Source organism: Euprymna scolopes, chromosome 13 (assembly GCF_053919585.1).
Source record: "Euprymna scolopes isolate OS-2025 chromosome 13, ASM5391958v1, whole genome shotgun sequence".
In the NCBI taxonomy this organism is placed as follows: Eukaryota; Metazoa; Mollusca; class Cephalopoda; order Sepiida; family Sepiolidae; genus Euprymna; species Euprymna scolopes.
This window is the reverse complement of record NC_136494.1, coordinates 66,950,595-66,972,400: the sequence shown is the minus strand read 5'-3', so window position 1 is coordinate 66,972,400 and position 21,806 is coordinate 66,950,595. Positions and strand designations below refer to the sequence as shown.

Below are 21,806 nucleotides of genomic sequence, written 5' to 3'. Positions count from 1 at the left end.
ATGATTAGAAACTAAATTTGGGGGGGGGGGGGACAAGTGTAAGGATTTAGGGTTAGGGTTTGTTCCTCTAATCGGTAACATAGGATACAACATTTAGCAGAGAAATAAATAAAAAACAATGAAATGAAAAAAAAAAAAAAATTTGTAGTTTTTTTTCGATAGCAACTTTCAAACATTTTTGGGGGGAGGGAGGGAGATAATTTTAAGAAAAGTTAAGAAAAAAATTATTTAACAAATTTCAAAAATTTTTTGTAATATATAGCACCATTAGTTTTGGAATAAAAGTTTTTTTTTTTTTTAAGATAATGTTAAAAGTACTAAGAACAGCTCAGATATGCTTGCCATAATCCGGCAATTTACATCCGGTGCCAAGAACACCCGAGCAGACACTTACACATGCCCGGTTCACAAAATCCACCAGTACCGAAAATAGAAATGGAAAAAACTTACTTTGTAGCGACAGGGAACTCTTCATCTCCTTTGTTATCTGCAAAAGCCCAGCCGACATTCTGCGTAGGGATGTTGTGCGTGTTCAGGTATTGGGCCGTTGCTACTGTAGCAAACAGCTGGAAAATACAAAATGTAATACCTGTAACAAGCAGAAATGTATCTTGTGGCACAATTTCAACAATGATCTTAAAACCCAAGAGGAACTCGACTGCAGAAAACACGAAACAAAATGCCCATTTAGTTACAGTCCAAATACTTCTCATGAACATGAACAAAAAGCATAGATCTAAACAATTGGTTATCAAATACTTTATGGGAATTTGTTGAATTCTAGATATATATTCAACATAAATGCATTGAAATTGCATGTGTACATAGGAGCAGCAGTTGATGTTAGGATTGGTTGGTTGTTTTATGGCATATCAACCTTTTTCAGGTTATTTAATGCCGAATCTAGTTATTTTGAGGAACGATTTTTAATGGAGTATATTTGTTTTTAAGTCGGATTCTATTTAACCCATAGTTGGGACCCTAACAGGTACTACCACTCTGGGTCAGAGTGGACCTGGGAGCAATGACAATTAAGGTGGCTCCACACTCCCCAAGGCCCGCAAAGTGGGGCCTCACCATCGGATATAGTTTTAGGTCATATCCAGGACCGTTGTATAAAGGGTTCTTTTAAAAAAATTTTATAAAGGCCAATTTTTTTAAGATTATGGTGTGGGGATTGTTTTTATCAAATAACTCTTTAATATTGTTTTCTTTGTAGAATCGATTTCTTACTGTTACAAAATCAGTACATTCAATTAATATGTGTTTGATTGTGAGTGGTGTTTGACAGGGTATACAGATGGGTTGACTTTCTTTTTTTAGGAGATATGATTGGGTTAAGTGAGTATGACATGTTTTTATTCTTGTTAGTTTGACTTCTTTTCTATTTAGTTTCGTATTTTGTTCTTGTTTTTTGATTTTTGGCATGATTTTGTGAAGTTTGTTGTTAGGGTGTTCATTCCAGTAGGTTTGCCATTTCTCTGTTGTATATGCGTTGATACGTCTTTTTAGATCTATGTATGGAATTTTAAAATTTGCATCGATTGGGAGATTTAAGGCGTTTTTTGCTGCTGAATCTGCTAATTCATTACCTTTAATACCGGAATGGCTTGGTATCCAGCAGAAAATAATTTATTTTTTACTGTTTAGTTCATTTAATTTTTGGAGTAATTTTGCGATTAGGGTGTTGTCCATCTTTTTATTTTTAATCGCTTTTAGAGTAGATTGGGAGTCTGAAAGGATTATAAATTTGTTTTTTTTTGTTATTGGAGGCAAGTTTCAGAGCTAGGATTAGAGCATGTATTTCAGTACTGAAGATTGAGGTTTCTTTTGGGAGGTTTGATTGTTTTTTTATTGATTTATTGAGCATTGCTGTACTGGCTGTTGCGTTATTTTGTTTAGACCCATCTGTATAGATGTGTGTGTGGTTTGGATACTTTTCTTTGATTTTATCAAGATCATCATAAGTTATTGGATGAGTATGTTTCTTTTCATATTTACTTAAACTTAGGTCGATGTTAGGGGATACGATTTTCCGGGGAGGAATTTGGAGTAGGACAGTTTTGTGAATTTTAGTTATGGGTAGACTTGCTTCTTTGGAAATCGATTTTATTCTAAGTCCAAAGGTTTTGATTGCATTTTCTTTTTGGTCGAAAAGGTGTTTACGGTTTGGATTTAAAGTGCTATTGTGTGCTGGGTTTGTGGGATTGGCTGTAAGTTTTGTGTAGTATTTTAGGCCAAGGTTTTGATTTCTGAGCATTGGAGGAGTTTCATGTGCTTCTGCATACAGGATTTCTACAGGGGAGGTTGGAAATGCTCCTAGTGCTAGTCTTAGTCCGGAGTGGCATATTGTGTTGAGGGTTTTTAGATATGACTTTTTGGTGGATTGATATATGAAGCTACCATAATCTATTTTTGATCTAATTAATGCTCTATATAGTTTGAGTAGTGTGTTCTTGTCAGCTCCTCAATCTGTATTGGCAATGACTTGTAGAAGTTGTAAAGCTTTATTTCATTTGGTTTTGATGTGTGGAATGAAATTTAGTTTTTTGTCAAAAATGATTCCCAGGTGCTTACGTTCATTTATGAATGGAATTTTTTCGCCTTCAATCTGTAAGGTTGGGTCAGGGTGGAGTTTGCGTTGGTTACAGAAATGGATGCATTTTGTTTTAATTTTGGAGAATTTGAAACCATTTTCGTTGCCCATTTATTAATTTTATTTATGTTATGTTGTAGTTTTCTTTAAATAGTGTGAGTGTATTTAGATCTGTAGCTAATTGAGCAGTCATCTACATATAAGGAGCTATGTATATCAGAAAAGAGTTCTTTTATAATGTTATTGATTTTTAAAGATAGTTGTTGATAATATGCTACCTTGGGGCACTCCTTCTTGATTTTGTGGGTCTGATAAAGTTGAGTCTATGCGAACTTGGAAAGATCTGTCTGTTAGGAAGTTTTTTATGAATTCAGGTAATCTGCCTCTTAGTCCGATGTTGTGGAGATCTTTTATGATACCGTGTTTCCAGGTAGTTTCATATGCTTTCTCAAGATTGAAAAAAACAGATGTTACATGTTCCTTATTGATAAAAGCTTCTCTGATATAATTTTTGAGGTTAGCGATGTGGTCTATACATCCTCGATGTTTTGGTATCCACACTGGATTTCAGAAATTATTTTGTTGTCATCTAGATACCATATAAGACGGTAGTTAATCATTCTTTCAAATGTTTTGCATAGGCAGCTTGTGAGAGCTTTTGGTCTGTAGTTTTCTGGGTTTGATGTATCTTTCCCCAGTTTGGGTATTGGGATTATTGTTGCGTTTTTCCATGAAGTTGGGAAATCTTTTGTTTCCCATATTTTATTATAAATTTTGAGAAGGAGTTTTAATGATTCTGGTGGAATTTCTTTAAGGAAGCTATAGTGCACTTCATCTGGTCCTACAGCTGAGTTATAGGATTTTTCTATGGCGGTTTCTAGTTCATTGATTGAGAAGATTTCATTGTAAGGCTCTTGGTTTTTGGAATTAAAGTTTATTTTGTACTTTTCTTCATGTTTCTTAAGTATTTGGAATTGTCTATTGTAGTGTTTTGATGATGAGTTTTCGGCAAAGGTTTTAGCTAGTGTGTTAGCAATATCTTTTTTATCCGTTATTTTCTGTTTATTTGTGAGAAGGTGTTTGATTGGATTCGGATTATATTTTCCAGTTATTTTCCTAATCAAGACGGTTTTGGGTTTAGTGGTGATGTTGATTTTGTTGACAAATTGTTGCCAGCAGGATCTTTTGCATTCTTTAATTGTTTTTCTTTGGTGTTTGTATTCTATTAAGTTGTTCGTTGTGGGTTGTTTTTTAAAATTTTCTTAAGGCTGCCTTTCTTTGTCTAATGGCCGTTTTACATTTTGGATTGAACCATGGTTTGTTTTTTTTTCCAGGAGGAGAATTTTTGGGTATGCATTTTTTGGCTATTGTTATGAGTACTTCCGTGAATTCTTCTATTGTTTGGATTTGATGTTCTGTTAGTTTTAGTGAACAAAGTTCTTTAAATTCGGCCCAGTTGGCTTTGTTTGTGTTCCACCTGGGTATGTGGTTTTGGATGGAGTTACTTTCATTAATTATAATAGGGAAGTGATCACTTCCACAGGGTTCTTCGTAAGTGCTCCATGTATAATCCAAGAAGCTTGATGGATCACACATGGTAAGATCAATGGCACTAGTTGATCCGTTTGTTGGATTTAAGTATGTGGGATTTTTTTGATTGAGAAGGTACAAGGTGTTTTTGTTAATTGTTCAATTTTGTTTCCTTTTGAGTTTGTAACGTACTGTGGCAGTTAAAGTCTCCTAGAAGAATGAATGGTGAAGGTAGTTGTTTTATTAAATTTTCTAGTTCATTTTCATTTATTGGTTCATGAGGAGGGAGGTATATAGAGCAGATTGTGATTGTTTTGTGTAATCTGACTTGAGTTGTAATTGCTTGGAGATTTGTTTTAACAAAGAAATTACTTTGAGGTATGTTATTCCTTACAAGAATTGAGGTGCCTCCATTAGCATGAAGACCTGTGTTATGGAAATAGTTGTATTGTTCATAGTTTGGTGTTTTGAAATGGTTATTGTTTTGTAGGAAGGTGTCTTGTAAACAAACAATGGCTGGGTTGAAGAGTAAGATAAGTATAAGAAGTTCATTATAGTTAGATCTTATTCCACTACAATTCCATTAGATAATTTGTTGTTTTATTTCTTTCCATGAGGATGTTTAGTTTTCCTCTATTTCCATCTCTTTAGAAGTAGAGGGTTTATCTTTTGTCGGAGTTTGTGTCTTTGGTGAAGTGTTTTGCTGGGTTTTTTCTTTTTTTGTTTGGATCTGGACGTCGATCTGGATCTTGCTTGAGATATTGCTGTTTTGGCTTCTTGTTCATTTTTTTTCCCTCTAGATTACTTGTGTTTGGTTTCTTTTTTTATCTAGGGTGTTTTCGGTTTCCATTTTTTCTAGAATTTGGAATCTATTTTGAGTATCTATCGTTTGGTTTTCTTCTTTTCTGAAACGTTCTTTATTTGCTGTTTTATCATTGCTTATGTTTCTATTAATTTCTGGTGGTTGTTTTGTTGGTTTCTGTGATAATTTTTTTAATGGTTCTGGAATATTATTTTCTTTGTTTGGATTTGTTATTTCTATTTTGTTTCCCAGATTTGTAGTATTTTTCTTTTAGGCTATTTTGAAATTCTGGCCATTCTTTAATATTTAATGTAATCAGTTTGTTTATCAGTTCCCTATATTGATCATGTATTTCATTATGTTGGTATGGTTTAGTTGTCTTTTTTGTTGTCTCAGCATATGTGTTGTCTTTCATGTACGTCTCAACTATTTTTCTGGCTTCTGGAAAGGTTGTGTTTTTTTTGTACTTTACTTCTATAATTTCTCTTTCTTTTTTATATGTTTTGCATATTTTAGAGAAGACCAGGTGATCTTTGCAGTTAGCGCATTTCACCTCATTTATATATTTTTCTTTGGTTTGGTCAGGCTCTTTGTTGCCGCATTTTCCACATATTTTTATTTCTTTATAGGCTTCTTTATGATGTCCATATTTTTGGCAATCGAAACATCTTAATGGGGCTGGGATATATTGGTCTACTTTTACATTTAAGTAGCCAATTTTTATTTCTTTAGGTATTGTTGATTTGTTAAACGTTAATATATATGTGTTGGTTATTATTTTATTGTTTCTTTTTATGTTTATGCGGATGTGGTTGATTACTCCTTGTTTTTCTAATTCGGTTTTTATTTCTTCTTCAGTTGCTAGCGATAGTTCATAACTTCGAAGTGTTTAGTGTTTTATGGGGAAAGATTTTGCACTTGTACCATGGAAGTTCTTCATTTTGAGTAGAGATTGAGCATCTCTAAGATTGGTTATCTCAACTAGTAGATTTCCATCTTTTGTTTTTTTTTTTATCATTTTTGGTTTACTTTTTGTGGATAATGTCTTTTCTATTAGGAAAGGTGATAAATGTCCAATTTTTTTATTTTCTATTAATTCAATAACCAAGTATCGTGGGATGTTAGGATTGGGGGTTAGTTGATATGTGCTGATGTCAAAGTAGGACATGATTGATAAATGAATATATGTTTATTTCATGTGTATGTGTAAGCTATAAGGGTAGCAGCAGCTGTGTAAACTGTAAGGCATTGACATACATTGATAAATTTGCTTATTTCATGTATATGTATAGATGTATATGAAATGAAATAGAAAAATCTTAAATCTATTGGATGCCTAGTTTTGATATAAAATGATTCTTATTTTAGGTGATTTTAAAATATTCCATATTACCAGTTCTCCAGGTCGGATGAAGTAATTTTTTTTAGATAAATTGTAGTACATTATGATATTTCCAATAAATGAAAATTCACTAGTTGGAAGTAAAATTTAGTTTGGCAGTTTAAATGCTATTTATGTGTGACTTAAAATTTGACAGACTTTATTAATATATGAAACTAACAAAATACTCATCCTGGAAAAGATGCTGCTTTAGTATTATATAAAATTGTTCTCTAAACCTTATTAGCATGACTGTAAATATTTATTTACCTTCAGACAAGTTTGATACATGGTCGTTTTTTTTGTTTGTTTTTCCTCTATGGGGAATATCTAGCTCCTCAAAAAGAGCCCTCTGGTTGCTACAAAAATAAAAATATCCCTAATCAAAAAGGATTTCCTTCCTCTAACTGAAGATAGAACAGATACTATACTTTGATTATAGGCTAAAAACTAAGAAAACTTGTGCATATGGTTCTATCTGATCAATACTATCTTTTCATTTTTTTCCTTTTCTTTTAAACCTGGTGTTTAAACGGATATGTTGTCAATCCATAATGGTTGAGATAAATGTGTTAGATATCTCGCTGCTCAACTCTCTACTTAGGACTCATGCTACAGAGACACTGTAAGTTATAATTATAAGTTTCAGTGATAATTTGCCTCGTCTAGAGTGAATGCAAGTAAAAAAAAAAAAATCTCACCTTGTATCCAAGATCAGAGAGTTTTTTGGCAATCGGAAGAAAGTTAGAATGGAAGGAATGTTGAACACCAATCATCACCTTGCCACCTTTTTGGGGTATTTTGAAGCCAGATGACATCATGGCTTTCAAAAAAGCCGTGTATTTCGTAGATCCAAAACAGGCAACCTTAAATAGGAAATAGTAAAATAAGTAGCTATTGCAGAAGAAAAAAAATACTGAACACTCCTGTAAAAATTTAATAGAAAATTAAATTATAATACACAAATATGTTACATTGTATCATAGACCAACATTTAATAGAATACTGAAACTTAGGAAATAAAAGAATACTGAAACACAAGGTTAGGAAATAAACCATATATATTCTCACTTCCACATTATACAACATCTATACAAAAATATAATATACTAAGGCATCTTATGTCTATATGCATGCCATTACCTTTCACACATTAAAAAAAAAAAAATGGGATCATCAGATCGGATGTTAATTGATGATTAATTTGATGTTGCAAGGGTAAAAACAATTCTGACTTTACACATTATAAAATGAATTGTTTCCAAATCAAAGTTTGTTGTCCAATCAAATAAAAGTAAAATTTTAAATAAATACATATAAAAAATGAAAGTTACTTTTTCCAAGTAGAATTGATCCTGACAGACATTTATTACAGTAAAACCCTGAGATACAGCATTAAAAATTAGTAACAAAATACGGTATATAATACACATGTATATAATCAAATAACATAAATAACACCATAAGGCAGAGCAACTATTGTAATCAAGGGCCGGGAAAATATTGTATTCCACGTTGTGTAAAAAAAAAAAAAAAAAAAATGTATCCTAAAGCTACTGTATCTCGAGGTTCTACTGTATTTCAAATGGAATATCATTTTAATAGTAAATTCATACAGATGGATGTAGAAAGCACCATGTTGATTTTAATGGTAATTTCCTAGTAACTAACAAGTATATTATGTTTTTCAGAGAGATGTTATCATTTTACAATAGCTTCTGTTTTAGAAATTTTACTTCCTCTAGGAATTATACTTGTGTTGGTTTTTAATTAATGTCCAATATTGAAGGTGCTTTTCTCTTACTTTTGATAGAGTATTTCATAGGTTTTTTGGGGTTTTTTTTTTACACTACTTACCAAGGCACAAAGGCCACTTGAGAATAAGGGTATAATGAATGTAACGTAGTAGTGTAGTAATCGGTAATGGTGTAAATTGGGTAGAACTTGTTTGCATTCGACTTGGAGGCTACCATATTGTAGTCGTCCAAGAAGCAGGCCAACAGAACAGTGTTCTACAGGTGGGCAGTTCTAGGAAAGAAGCTTTGTTCATGGAATCTGTATTTTCCCTCATTTTTTGTTCATGGAATCTGTATTTACCCCACTCCCAATCTCCACTTAAATCTAAACAGATTTAGGCGGAGATAGAGAGTAGGGCAATTGTTGATAGTGGTTCTAGCTAGTCTAGTGTTTTTTGTGAAAGTTTGGCATAGGGGGGACCTTAAATTGAAGCTCATATGAGCACTTGCCATGAAAATAGCGATAGAGTAGTGGTCGTCTTGAAACATTTCTTCTGTGGGAAGTAAAAGTGTAGTTCAATCCTTTTGGTATTATATTATTTTAGTATTTTATCAGTATTGTATTTTTGTATCAGTATCATATTATTTCAGGATTTTATAGATATTATGTTTTTTGTATTGGTATTATATTAAAAATAATTTTTTTTCATTTTACTAGGTATTAATCTTTTTTTCGAGCACGAGTTCAGTTGGTTAAATTCCAGAATTTGTACTCTTGTATAAGGTTATCCGATGCATTCTGAGAAATTGTAGCATCTCATCCTGTTGCAATATTTTTGGCATAATATCAGGGTATGATTAAAATGATTAAATTTATAACCAGAGGTGATAAAAACAAATCAATCAGGTACCACAATTACTGAATAAAATATACTGAATCTCTTTGAATTTTTCAGTCATAGCTTTTCATCTTGATATGCTCTGATGATTGAATTATGCTATCATTTACCTGGAAAAGTTTCTGACTGGATTGATGCTGTCAATTTTTGCTTAGGAAAACTACATCTAATATTCTCAATTTGATATTTTCTCTACAATACTCATTTCTTTGGTCATCTTTCTTTAAAATCATTTTTCCATTACAAGAATCACTCAAGAATTTGTATTCTCAATAAACTTCCATTTTTAGGGAAAGATGGAATAGCTGACGTTGGGTGAAGACCACAAAAAGTACATTGCTCGTTTGAATAGAACATTCTCTAGAAAGAATGCAAAAGAAAACAGGAATTTCATTGAAGAATTATTCTCCTATATTTTACCTGGTTTCTCAACTATATCACATATGGGCACCATAACAAGATCAACATATTGATTTGAGAACAATTACTCGGTTCACATCTAATTCAAAGAACAGACAATTGAAGAAAGTCTGGGAATAAAAAAAACAAGCTATTTGGAAACAGTCAGATCAAAGATACTTCTCCCATTGCAAATAATTAAAAAAAAAAAAAAAAAAAAAAAAAAGAACTCACCTCCCCAGTTGATGCCATTTCACATCTCAGCAAGGGGTCAGCATCTCTAAGTCTGGGCCAAGAGAACATAGGTGCCTAAAAGTATTGGAAAGAAGAAAATAATAATGATATACAACATATTTATCAAGTCGTTCGTTTTGTTTTTTTTTTGCTTTGCTTTGTATGGAAATCACGCCAGACAAGATACTTGATGTAAGGATCTTAAATATATATATATACCACTTCAAGGTCAAACTTTGCCAATGCCAAGTGTTAGATGGAATAGATTCTGGCCTAAAAAACAGCAATTCTTCCCTCTTTGTCAGAAACATCGCTCATGGAATGTGAGGACTAAAGATGAAAATAAAGGAAGCAAGAACTATGAGGTTGAAAGTAAACCCAAGATTCACTTTCTGCTCTCCTTAAATTATAACGTGGGATTGGTAAGAAACCCCATGTATCTTAACATATCAGTTTCCATCAGATCATTGAAAGTAAGCAGAATTGAACACCAATCAGTACTTGGAGTTGTAACAATGAATGCAGGTTATATAAAAAAATTTAAAAAATTACTGCTTGAAACACTCAATAACATTTTAAGATTTAACAGTTAGAAAGATCAGAGGAGCATAAAATTGTTTTCAATAAATATAGCTATTTATTAAAAATAAAATTGGAATTTTTTTTTTTCTTTTAAATTTTTGAATAGTAAAATATCTACATTCAGGAAATGAGACGGTTCGTTCTTTTGTTTTTTCTTTTATGCTTAAATCTTACATTGTTGAATCTGACATTGTTGAATCTGACATTGTTAAATCTGACATTGTTAAATCTGACATTGTTAAATCTGACATTGTTAAATCTGACATTGTTAAATCTGACATTGTTAAATCTTACATTGTTAAATCTTACATTGTTAAATCTTACATTGTTGCCACACTTTTCAAACAGTAAATTCTTTTTTATTGCACACACATTCCACAGATGAAAAAAATCTGTAATGGGACAGATAAACATCACTCTTAACTCCAAACATTTCAATCATGCTAGGACTTACCACCATAGCATATAATAAAAAAAAAAGAACTGTCCAATTTCCTGAAGACGAATATTATACTACTCAAAAATTTGAAAGAAAGAGAAAATTTCAATTTTATCTTTAATAAATAGCAATATTTATTAAAAACCATTTTAACACTCGTCTGGTTTTTCTAACCGTTAAATCTTAAAATGTTAAAACAGTATTTCTCGCATTGGGTTCAATTAAGCAAAGGAGTGAAAAATTGCATTACAGGTTAAAGAATAGCACTACAGATACGAAGTGAAATATGGCAAAGAAGATAACAGTTTTTGGATGGAGGTAGGTGACCTAACTGGGTTTGGACATTTTTTTTTAAGTTTTATTTTTGTTCACCTTTCTGTGGGGTGAGATGTCTACCTAACAATGTTCTAAAAGAACAAACAAAGAACTTGAGAAAATATGTTGGCATTTTTTATTTTTGTTCTATTCTATTATTGATACAAGGAAAAGAAGTTGCAATATCTTTACAACAACCATCACCGAGACACGTCACTACCCACTGAGCCACTTACATGTCAACACTAGACATTCGGTTGTTTGCTATCAGCAAGAAGATAATAGAATATTTGGCGGAAGTTAAAGAATGCATCCGCACAATTTTACACTTGCACTAATGACAAAATCAAAATGCAGTGTTTCAAGTTAATACAACTGTACACAATAGATGCACCATTTTTGTTTATATACTACTTATGGATATGCAATAGCAGTCACAAGGTTAACTGATTTGCATATTAATTTTGAAAAAAAAAAAATTAGTCATTGTCATTGTTTGTTTTTTAATTCAATGATTGTTTTGAATTTTAATATGAAAAAAATAGGGCAATCCGGCATATATCTAGAGACATTTTATTCTTGCATTATTTCCCCTGTTTTCTAAACAGTGATAGCTGATTTGGCATCTCCAACAAAACATCTCCCAACAGATATTTTAACTGAAGGAATTTATCACATTCTTAGACGAATTTGCAGTAATATTTGTGGCATTTGTATTTATATTATTATAAGAAGCTTGACATAAGAATGATATTTTTCTGTAAAAAAATATGTTTATGTACTTTTAAGAAAGTCTCAAGATATATGCTGGAATGCCATAAATTATTGAAGTTTTAAGTAATTATTATTATTATTATTATTTTATAAAACATTGTTTCATTAAATAAAGTAGTTGCCAAAAGTCATTTCATAATCGTGTGATATTTATTTCTTGTAACTTAACTTTATTTCTTATGGGAAACATTCTTACAAGTACATAAACATTTTTTTACAGAAAAATATTCTTATGCCAAACTTCTTATAATAATGCAAATACTAATATTGCAAATATTTCTAATAATTCGACTAAGAATGTGATAAATTCCTTCAGTTAAAATATCTGTTGGAAGATGTTTTGTCCGGGACGCCAAATCAGCTATCACTGTCTAGAAATCAGCGGAAATAATGCAAGAATAAAATGTCTCGATATATATGCTGGAATGCCAAAAATAGTTCTGTTTCGCACTATTGTTTTATTTCACCAATAAATAATTGGACTATTTGGCATAAAGATATGTGTTCACTAACGATGGAGAGACCGACTTCAATCGTTAGTAGAGTCATACCAAAATGTTACTTGATGCCCCTTTGCTAAAGGTAGGATCAAAGGCAAGTAGAGTAATCCTAAGAATTGACTGGGGCCATCCACTACACTTTGGTATAGTAACTAACAGAAAGGAAGCCTTTGATTATAGTCGTTTCCAAATTTCAAGTAAAAGAAAAAGCAAATTGATTTCTTCTTTCATTTCATTTCTTTATAGTCATGTTTAAAAGCTAAATAAACTTGGATCAAAGTTACTAAAATCTTAATAGTTAACTGTCTGAAAAAAAAAGGAGAGATTTTGTTTCGTTAAAGTTCTGATTTTTTTTAAATGAGGGTTGATTCTTTATATTACTTATATTAATTCGACTACTGTTCTCATCTTTAGTGTTATTTGTGCAACGTTTCAGTCTGCTTAACCTTCGGCCGTTATTTGAAAAAGAAAAAAAGAAAAGTTACTGGCTCTGTAGATATTTTCCTATTCGTTGAGTTAGTTTGTAAGGGGAAGCAACTCTAATAAAGATTGACATGGGATTATCTCCTTTCCATCGCGGAAATTTTAAAGGTGTACAATGTTTTTTTCTGTAATTTTCTACAATCTTTATTAGAGTTACCTCCCCTTTGTTAACCAAATACAAAACAACCATTTTGTTTCATGTTTACAACAAATTTATGAATAAAATATTATGTTAAATAAATGTTTCAAGTACTTCAAGCAGCGAATGCTGTGAAAATATAGCAGTCTAACTAGTATTAAATAATTCTACAAAAGTAGAGACTAAAAAAGCAACACAATCTGATCAAATTGAACAGATTTTTTTTTCATGAACAGAATAAAGTTGGTCAAGATAACTTACCTTAATACCAACATAGGTTTTTGGATTGTGTGGCGTATCTAATGTAGGTAATTGGTCAATGTCGACAGGCAGGCCACACATCACTTTTGTGGAGGTTGCAATAAAATCGGTACCAATAGTCTTCGAGACAAATGGACACGAACGCGAAGCTCGCAAATTCAACTCGATCACCTTGAATGGAAAAAGAAATACAATTCAGATAAAGGTAATTTGGGAAATAAAAAAGTTGTCATTAATAAAGTTTGTTTGTTTTTTTCCTAACAAGCTTAAAAGATGTATGCTAATTACATCTTAATTCATTTTAAAAAATACACTTATTAAATGAAATTACACAATTTTATTTTTACTCATTAAATTCCACTATCCTATAAATAGGACATCAAATAATTTCGATGCTTGTTTGATGGTTTTATTTTATAGCATGTCAACTCCTTTCAGGTTATTTAATGCAGAATCTGGTCATTTTGAAAAAACAAAATTTATGTTTAAGTTCTTTATATCTTCAAATATTCATTTGTGGTATTTGGTTTAGTTGTTTGCATGGGAAAACAGTTGATTTTTTTGTTGTTGTTGTTGTTGTTTTGTTTTACTTTGCAAGACATGATTGAGTTTTGCAAAAGGAATAGAAAAAAATAACATCAATGTCTTGGGTCGATAAAATAATATATAATATAATACTGCTTACATCATATAGTGGGGCAGATTGCGGAAACAATCTTTCATTTGGGGCTTGCTTATGGAATATTAAAATAACCTGCCCCATTAATAATTATGGAATATTAAAATAATCTGCCCCATTAATAATTATGGAATATTAAAATAACCTGCCCCATTAATAATTATGGAATATTAAAATAACCTGCCCCATTAATAATTATGGAATATTAAAATAATCTGCCCCATTAATAATTATGGAATATTAAAATAACCTGCCCCATTAATAATTATGGAATATTAAAATAACCTGCCCCATTAATAATTATGGAATATTAAAATAACCTGGCCCATTAATAATTATGGAATATTAAAATAACCTGCCCCATTAATAATTATGGAATATTAAAATAACCTGGCCCATTAATAATTATGGAATATTAAAATAACCTGCCCCATTAATAATTATGGAATATTAAAATAACCTACCCCATTAATAATTATGGAATATTAAAATAACTTGCCCCATTAATAATTATGGAATATTAAAATAACCTGCCTCATTAATAATTATGGAATATTAAAATAACCTGGCCCATTAATAATTATGGAATATTAAAATAACCTGGCCCATTAATAATTATGGAATATTAAAATAACCTGCCCCATTAATAATTATGGAATATTAAAATAACCTGCCCCATTAATAATTATGGAATATTAAAATAACCTGCCTCATTAATAATTATGGAATATTAAAATAACCTGCCCCATTAATAATTATGGAATATTAAAATAACCTGCCCCATTAATAATTATGGAATATTAAAATAACCTGCCCCATTAATAATTATGGAATATTAAAATAACCTGCCCCATTAATAATTACTCTGAAGAAAAGATAAACTTTATCTATATTAACGTGTTGTTGGAACTCTCTTAAAAATTGTGAAATTAGCTAAATTTCAATTTGTTCGATGATGTATAAACATATATAAACGAATTTTGCAATAATAAAACTTACTGTCAAGAATGTATATAACTAAGTGTGAACCTTTTTGCTTCTTATATAAATTTTTTCTTGATTGTATAGTGTCTTGATTTCTAAAATATATCATGTGTAACCAGTGTCCAATTTATTAGAGTCAATATTTCAAATTTTATTAAAAACAAGTGAAGCATGCATGGTCCCCCGTGAATGAACAGTGAACGAGGCATAAAAAAGTCCATCACCCCCGCCCCCTCATTTAGCCCCAAAAGTTTCAAAGGCCTTAACATATTTAAATTTGAGTTCGGCACCATACAAAAAAAAAAAGAAATGACTAAGTCCATCATCTACTCCCCTCTCCCACCCTCATTTGGCTCCAAAGTCCCCAAGGCCTTAACACATTTAAATATGAGTTCAACACCATGCAAAACTGCTTAATAGATATACACAGAAAATATGGTAAAATAGTAAAAAAAAAAAATTTTTTTAAATTAAAAAAAATGGAGTGCTTTTATTAGCCCTAAAAGAACCTCTGAGGCACACCCAAGAGTTCTTGCAAAGTATAGACAAACAAAATTATATAGATATCAGTCAGCTACAACTTTTCAAAAAGTTTTACAAAAATCCAAGGCATCAATTTTTAAAATAAGCACAAAAGTGTTAATTTTAGCCATTTTAACCCAAAAGTCTTCCCAGAAAATCCGTTCTGTTACTTTTTTTACTCATATCATGTTAAATGTTTGTGCAAAATTTCAAAAAGTTCCAAGGCGTAGTTATTGAGAAAAATGTGGACAGATGAACGGACAAACAGACAAGGGTGAATGTATAGGTCCACCCTCCTTGGAGGGGCCAATAAATAACTTTTCCTTTCAATTTGTGTATTGTAACCCATCTTTTCGTCATTAAAAACTTTCAACTCGATAATAAAAAAAAATTAGATACACTGGACTGGTTTAAAAAGGGAGAAAAAAAAACTGTGCAACAGATGGTTAAAATATATTTCGATTTCAACATTTTAAAACCACAGCTTTCTAAATTAATTTATACAATCATAAAATGGAATGAAACTTCACAAAAAGATTAAAAACAGGTAAAAATGACTTATATCCACTGTTTTAATATAAATATATATATATGCCAAGTTATAGGTTGTCACGAGTAATAACTCATGAATTTAAGGAGGTTATTAAAAGAGGAGCAAGATATATTTTTTATTAATATAAATTTGTTTATATATATATATATATATATATATATATATATATATATATATATATATATATAAATAAAAACCACAGTATTATACAGCCTCCCACCAAAAAAAAACTTTTTAAGCAATTTTGATAGTAGACTAGACTAAAAAAAACTTACAAAAACTAAAATAAGTGTTGTTTTTGTCAATGTAAGTTTTACAAAGTTTGAAAACCAACATGATTCAAAAGACTGATAAAAAATAAAACTAAAAATTAAATTTTTAACTTTTTGAAAATATACCCACATAAATCGAGAAGTTACATTTATATATACAATATTTTTCATCTCCATGTATAATAAAATAGATAATTATTCATGTTTACAAAAAGACAGTATAAGAAAAAAAACACTGGGGCTATACATTAATCCAAAATGGCCACACTACTTGCCGATACCTAATGAATGTTTTCCATTTATTATCTATCGATTTCATTCAATGTGGGTTCTCTCCTTACTCAGTTCGACAAAAAAAAAACCTAGAAACCTCCACTTACTGCACATAGCATACTTTCAGATTGCTAACTGCAAACAATAAACACAGATCTAATAATTTGTTTTGTTTTTAACTGTTGGTTTTCAAAGAATACATCACTGTCCACACTGGGCAAATTTAGTCCTCCTTTAATGCAGGTAAGTATAATAAAGAGGTTGTTTTTAACTGGCTGGCAGCCAGTTTCTTCAGCATTCACCAACAAGCAGCTTTTTATTTTTTCTTCGCATTCTTATTTGTCTTTTTAATAACCATCACTAACTTAAGTGATTTAATTATGCTTGCATATAATATTATGGCCCATTTCACGAAAAACACCCGTCTAGCTGAATCCACTGTGAAAAATTTCCCCCACTCTTTATCTGTGCCTAAATCAAAACGTAGATTCCATGAACAAAGCTTCTTTCTTAGAACTGCACGCTTGTGAAACTCTGTTCCGTCTGCTTGCTTCCCACCTGACTACAACTTGGATGTCTTTAAGTCCAACGTTAACAAATTCCTAATGAACCGCCCTCTTAAGTAAACACTTCATTAAATCTCCACACTAACATACTGTACTTGCAATAACCCTTATCCCTGAGTGGCTTCCGGGCCTTGATAAGTGGTGACCACCGTGTAAAAAAAAAAAAAAAAAAAAAAATTTGGCCCACACCCAAAACATGAAGCAAAAAGCCAGGTTTGCCGCATTTCAGCAGGCTTTCAACTTCTGGCTTCTTCACCTTCCTTAACAATTTCATGTGATGTTTGAAGAACACAAAATAGATTAAAGAAAAAAGTTTTCAGAAGTATGACTTTATATTTGCCAGTTTAAATGCTTCAAAATTCATTTCAATTTTTTCTAAAAACATTACATCAAAACATAAAAAAAAACTGATTACATAAATTTGATACTTATTCGTAAGTATCAAACATTTAATATAGGAAAAATGTTCATATCTATCAAAGAAACATAAGCGTTTTAACAAAGATTTTGAAACAAAAAACAAATGTAAGTACTAATTTTTTTAAATTTAATCAAACGACAGCCAATTTTATTTTAAAGCAGTCAAATGTAGGCCAATATTGGTCATGACCACCAGTGACCGATAGTGAAAGTTATAAAGGCAAGTAACTGCTTTAAAACAACACTAATCGCCAGTAACCATTAGCACCAAAAATAACTACTACTGCCAGACAATGGAAGCCAGATTTCATTTTGTCCACTGCTGCAATTTTACAGAGCCAACAGTGTTAATATGTTTTTACCCATTTATCTATAGTCAGTAATTTATGTGACTCACATGATAATGCACTAGATAATCATAGATGCATTTGTTTTCGGGGGGTCCTTTACTGAATCTGTTCTGGCTTTGTGTCATATTTCCACAATGGCAGTACATGTATTGCACAAGAACCAACAAGAATCCCTCCCCCTTCAACCCTGAGCGACATTGAGGAGGAGGAGGAGGAGGGGGGCACTATTTCAACTAACTTCTCATGTCCTAATTTAAACTCTTGCTAAAAATTTGTTTTAATAAAGATCTTTCATTCATAATCCCCCATTACTTCACCTTGTGCGACCAATGGAATTTCATGCCAGTCTGTGTCCACAACTGTTAGAAGATGATAAACCAATAACTGACACATCTCATCACAACACTACCGTCCGATTTCAAACCCGCTCATTCATTCATCTTTGTTATAACTCTTACATAATCGTTATCGCACAAACACACAGGAGGACGAGATGAGAGTTCTCTTACCTTGACGGAATTGTCTGCCACAATGTATTGAATATTAAACGGGCCAGTTATTTGGAATTTCTGGGCAATCTTGGCTGTTGACAGACGAATCTACAAATAAACAAAAATAAAAACTGTCAAACAGAAATTTGGTAAACGATGACAACAATATTATCAAATATTTTAAAAAACAATATCACCAAAGAATGACAAAGTAAATAGTCATATAATATAGTAATAGTGACTGCCATGAACCAACCGCTCCGAAACAAGAAAATGATAATAGCAATAATCATAAATTCTTAGACAATAATACCACCTGATTAATGCAAGAGAAATCAAAAGTAGAATTAATTTGGTTGGTTGTTTTGTTTAATGACATATCAACTATTTTGGGATTATTTAATGTTGAATCAAAGTAATTTTGGAAAAAGTTGTTACGCTTCAAGGTCTTTATATCTTCAATATTTATTCATGCCATTTGGTTTCATTGTTTTCTTTTACGGTATATCAACCTTTTTGTGTTATTTAATATTGAATCTACTAATTTTGGTAAAGTGTTTATGTTTCAAGTCCTTTATATCTTCAAATATTCGTTTGTGGGGTTTGGTTTAATATTTTTTCTATTTAGAAACAATTTTTTTTTGTAGAGCATGATTGAGTTTTGCAAAGAGAAAGGAAAAAACAAAACCGATAGAAATGTTTGGTGCATTTTAAGTCAGAAATCCGATATCTTCAGACAGCCTGATCTGCTAGGACCAGAAAAAAAAAATGAAAAGAACTAACCTTTTTTAAGGCTTCTTCAGAAATTGTTTGGGTGGGTAAGATTAGGGTGGCATCTCCACTGTGGACACCAGCATTCTCCACATGTTCACAGATCGCATGACAGACAACCTTAAATAGAAAACATCACAAACCGATTAACAAAAACATTAGAAATACTGGACATACATAAACTGATGATTTTTCATGTATTTTATCTTTCCTATAATTTGTTAGAAGTACAGTAATTAAGAGATATAATTTCAATTCTCATAAGATTATATATATATATAAGTAATGAAATCAAAAGGATGTAATGTTTACCTGATATATGCAATGGTAAACTTCAAACTAATATAAACACCATTGTTTATATATAGATAATTTAATCCCAACCGAATAAAAAAGCTCAATATGCAATAGAGAGTAGAGCTTATTATAAGAGAAAGAAAATTAAAACTAAGTTGAGCTTTACAATTTCCATTATTTCAGTTACTTTGAAAAGTTTCCAACCGGACTATATGCATCATTACACCGAACTTAATTTTGGACTCCATTCTCTCTAAGGAACTATTTTCGCCTTTTGGATTACCTTGAGAAAATTTTCATGCAAGCTGAAATATTATGCACGGTTTGTTTTTATATTTTGTTTTTTTTACATATCCAACATTTTTCACCTGTTTTTCTTGCCAATTTATGATTACAATAAATTGTGGTTTCACTTAATGCCATAACTAGCAAATTCTAACATTGCTACAAATATAATTTGCTGATTTCTTTATGTCCTCTGATGAGAAGAATAGCAAGAATAGCATTCTTTGAAACTCTATGGAATAAGGATTTTGTTTTTTTGAGTGTTCAGCCGAAAAATAACTTTTGATTACAAAGTTCAACTTACTGTATTAATTTTCTTTCTCTTATGTATATCTATCTATATATCTATAAAAGTGAACATGTCTGTCTGTCTGTGTGTGCGTGTGTGTCTGTGTTTGTGTACATTTCTCTACGCAATAACTGTCAATTTTTAGTCTACAGACTCGAAATTTGATATTGATTTACTGAGATTTGGGAAAATCGATGTGATCGGGTTTCGGCCAGAAATTTGGCTGTTAAGAGGTCAAAGTTCAACGATTTGACCTTTGAGAACTCTACCAAACTCCTCCGACAATTTTGGATCTAAACACTTGAAATTTTATGCATAGGTTCCTTGGACATGGATCTAACGTAATAACTTGATTAGAGCCCAAAACAATAAATATTAAGGGGTCAAAGTTTAAAAAATTGACCGCTTTTTTTTTTCTTTTTTTTTTGGCTCAACATACACCTCCAAATACCTGGGCAACACTGGGCACCCATGCTAGTATATATATATATATATATATATATATATATATATATATATATATATATATACACACACACACACACACACACTAAAAAATACCTGTTTCAGGACAGATTATAAGCAATAGATATAACATTAGTCTGACTTTTTTCTTTCTTTCTAGGACATGGTATGGTTTTGATGGTACTTGTCTAAATGGTCAAGTTTACAGGAAAATTATATAATTTGCCAACGTTACTCACCCTGTTGCCTACAATACATACTCCATAATGGGGAAAGAATATATACTTCATAAAGTAAACATTTTATTTTAGATACTCCCATAAAAAAAAATCAGGGTTAGTAAAGTCTGTTGAACATTTTTGTTCTTTTTTGCAAACAAATCTCAATTGTCTTTGTCATAGGATAGTAAAATTTCATTAAGGTACCACAAAAAAAAATTCATAAAGGTACCACAAAAAAAAATTCATAAAGGTACCACAAAAAAAAATTCATAAAGGTACCACAAAAAAAAATTCATAAAGGTACCACAAAAAAAAATTCATAAAGGTACCACAAAAAAAATTCATAAAGGTACCACAAAAAAAAATTCATAAAGGTACCATAAAAAATTTCATTAAGGTACCATAGTTGACTGAGTTATTATTTCAGCCATCACCATAGTACTTTCGATTTTCATGATCGATCATAAAAAGTAGGTTTTGTTTTAGAAACGAGGTTTGTTGTTTCTTTCATTTGTGATTTTTATAAGATGCAAAACCTGTATCAATAAAGACATACATTTTATATATATATATATATATATATGAAAATTATATAAATAATATTCCAATGTGATGAAAAAGAAAAAAGGAAAAATCAAAATCATTTATATATTCATCAACGTCTCATCTTTATTCCAAAAGTCTGCTGATTAATAAACTTATACTAACGGGTAAGAACTTTAACTTGGATCCCAGTTAGCTATTTTACACCACATTCTGGACAAAACATTGTATTATTTTAATTATGGGACGAGTCCAATATTTTTACCCTGATTCCAATACAACTACCAATTCCATACTAAATTCCCAATTTTTATACAAATACGGATTTCGATTCTTTATAAATCTCTTAATATTTAACTATAAAATTCTTATTTTCTCTGATGACGGTAAAAACACATGTTAGCTATGCAGATATTTTATCAAATGTAAAATGATGATCTATAGATTTTAGCTTTACAGGAAATTTAAATCAATAAATATTTATTGTTACTACCAGAAGTGGAAAATGTGGTTTTAAGTCAAATGAAAAAATAATTAACGAAATCGTTTTTGCCATCGGAAAATAGGTACACATTTTTTTTATTCCAATTTTACAAAATGTTTCGATTTTTCCAAATTCTGATTCCGGTTAATTGTCCAGACACTAATTAATAGGTACGAGCAAAATTGTCAAAAAAAAAAAAAAAAAAAAAAAAAAATAGTTACATAGTTTTGAGAGCCGGTTTATCATAATTTTTTTGTAACCTTTTACTACT

The 21,806-nt window shown here is 30.9% G+C and overlaps 1 protein-coding gene across 1 annotated transcript in view; it reads right to left on the bottom strand.

The window, feature by feature from the left end:
* Nucleotides 1-21,806, bottom strand: part of LOC145292057 (carbamoyl-phosphate synthase [ammonia], mitochondrial-like) — a 165,484-nt gene that overhangs the window by 6,779 nt on the left and 136,899 nt on the right. The window contains exons 28-33 of the mRNA XM_080138102.1: nt 18,964-19,071; nt 18,199-18,288; nt 13,071-13,241; nt 9,578-9,652; nt 7,011-7,175; nt 451-566 (exon numbers count right to left, since the gene is read on the bottom strand). Coding sequence (XP_079994228.1) covers nt 451-566; nt 7,011-7,175; nt 9,578-9,652; nt 13,071-13,241; nt 18,199-18,288; nt 18,964-19,071 — 725 coding nt within the window. The remainder of the gene's footprint in view (nt 1-450; nt 567-7,010; nt 7,176-9,577; nt 9,653-13,070; nt 13,242-18,198; nt 18,289-18,963; nt 19,072-21,806) is intronic.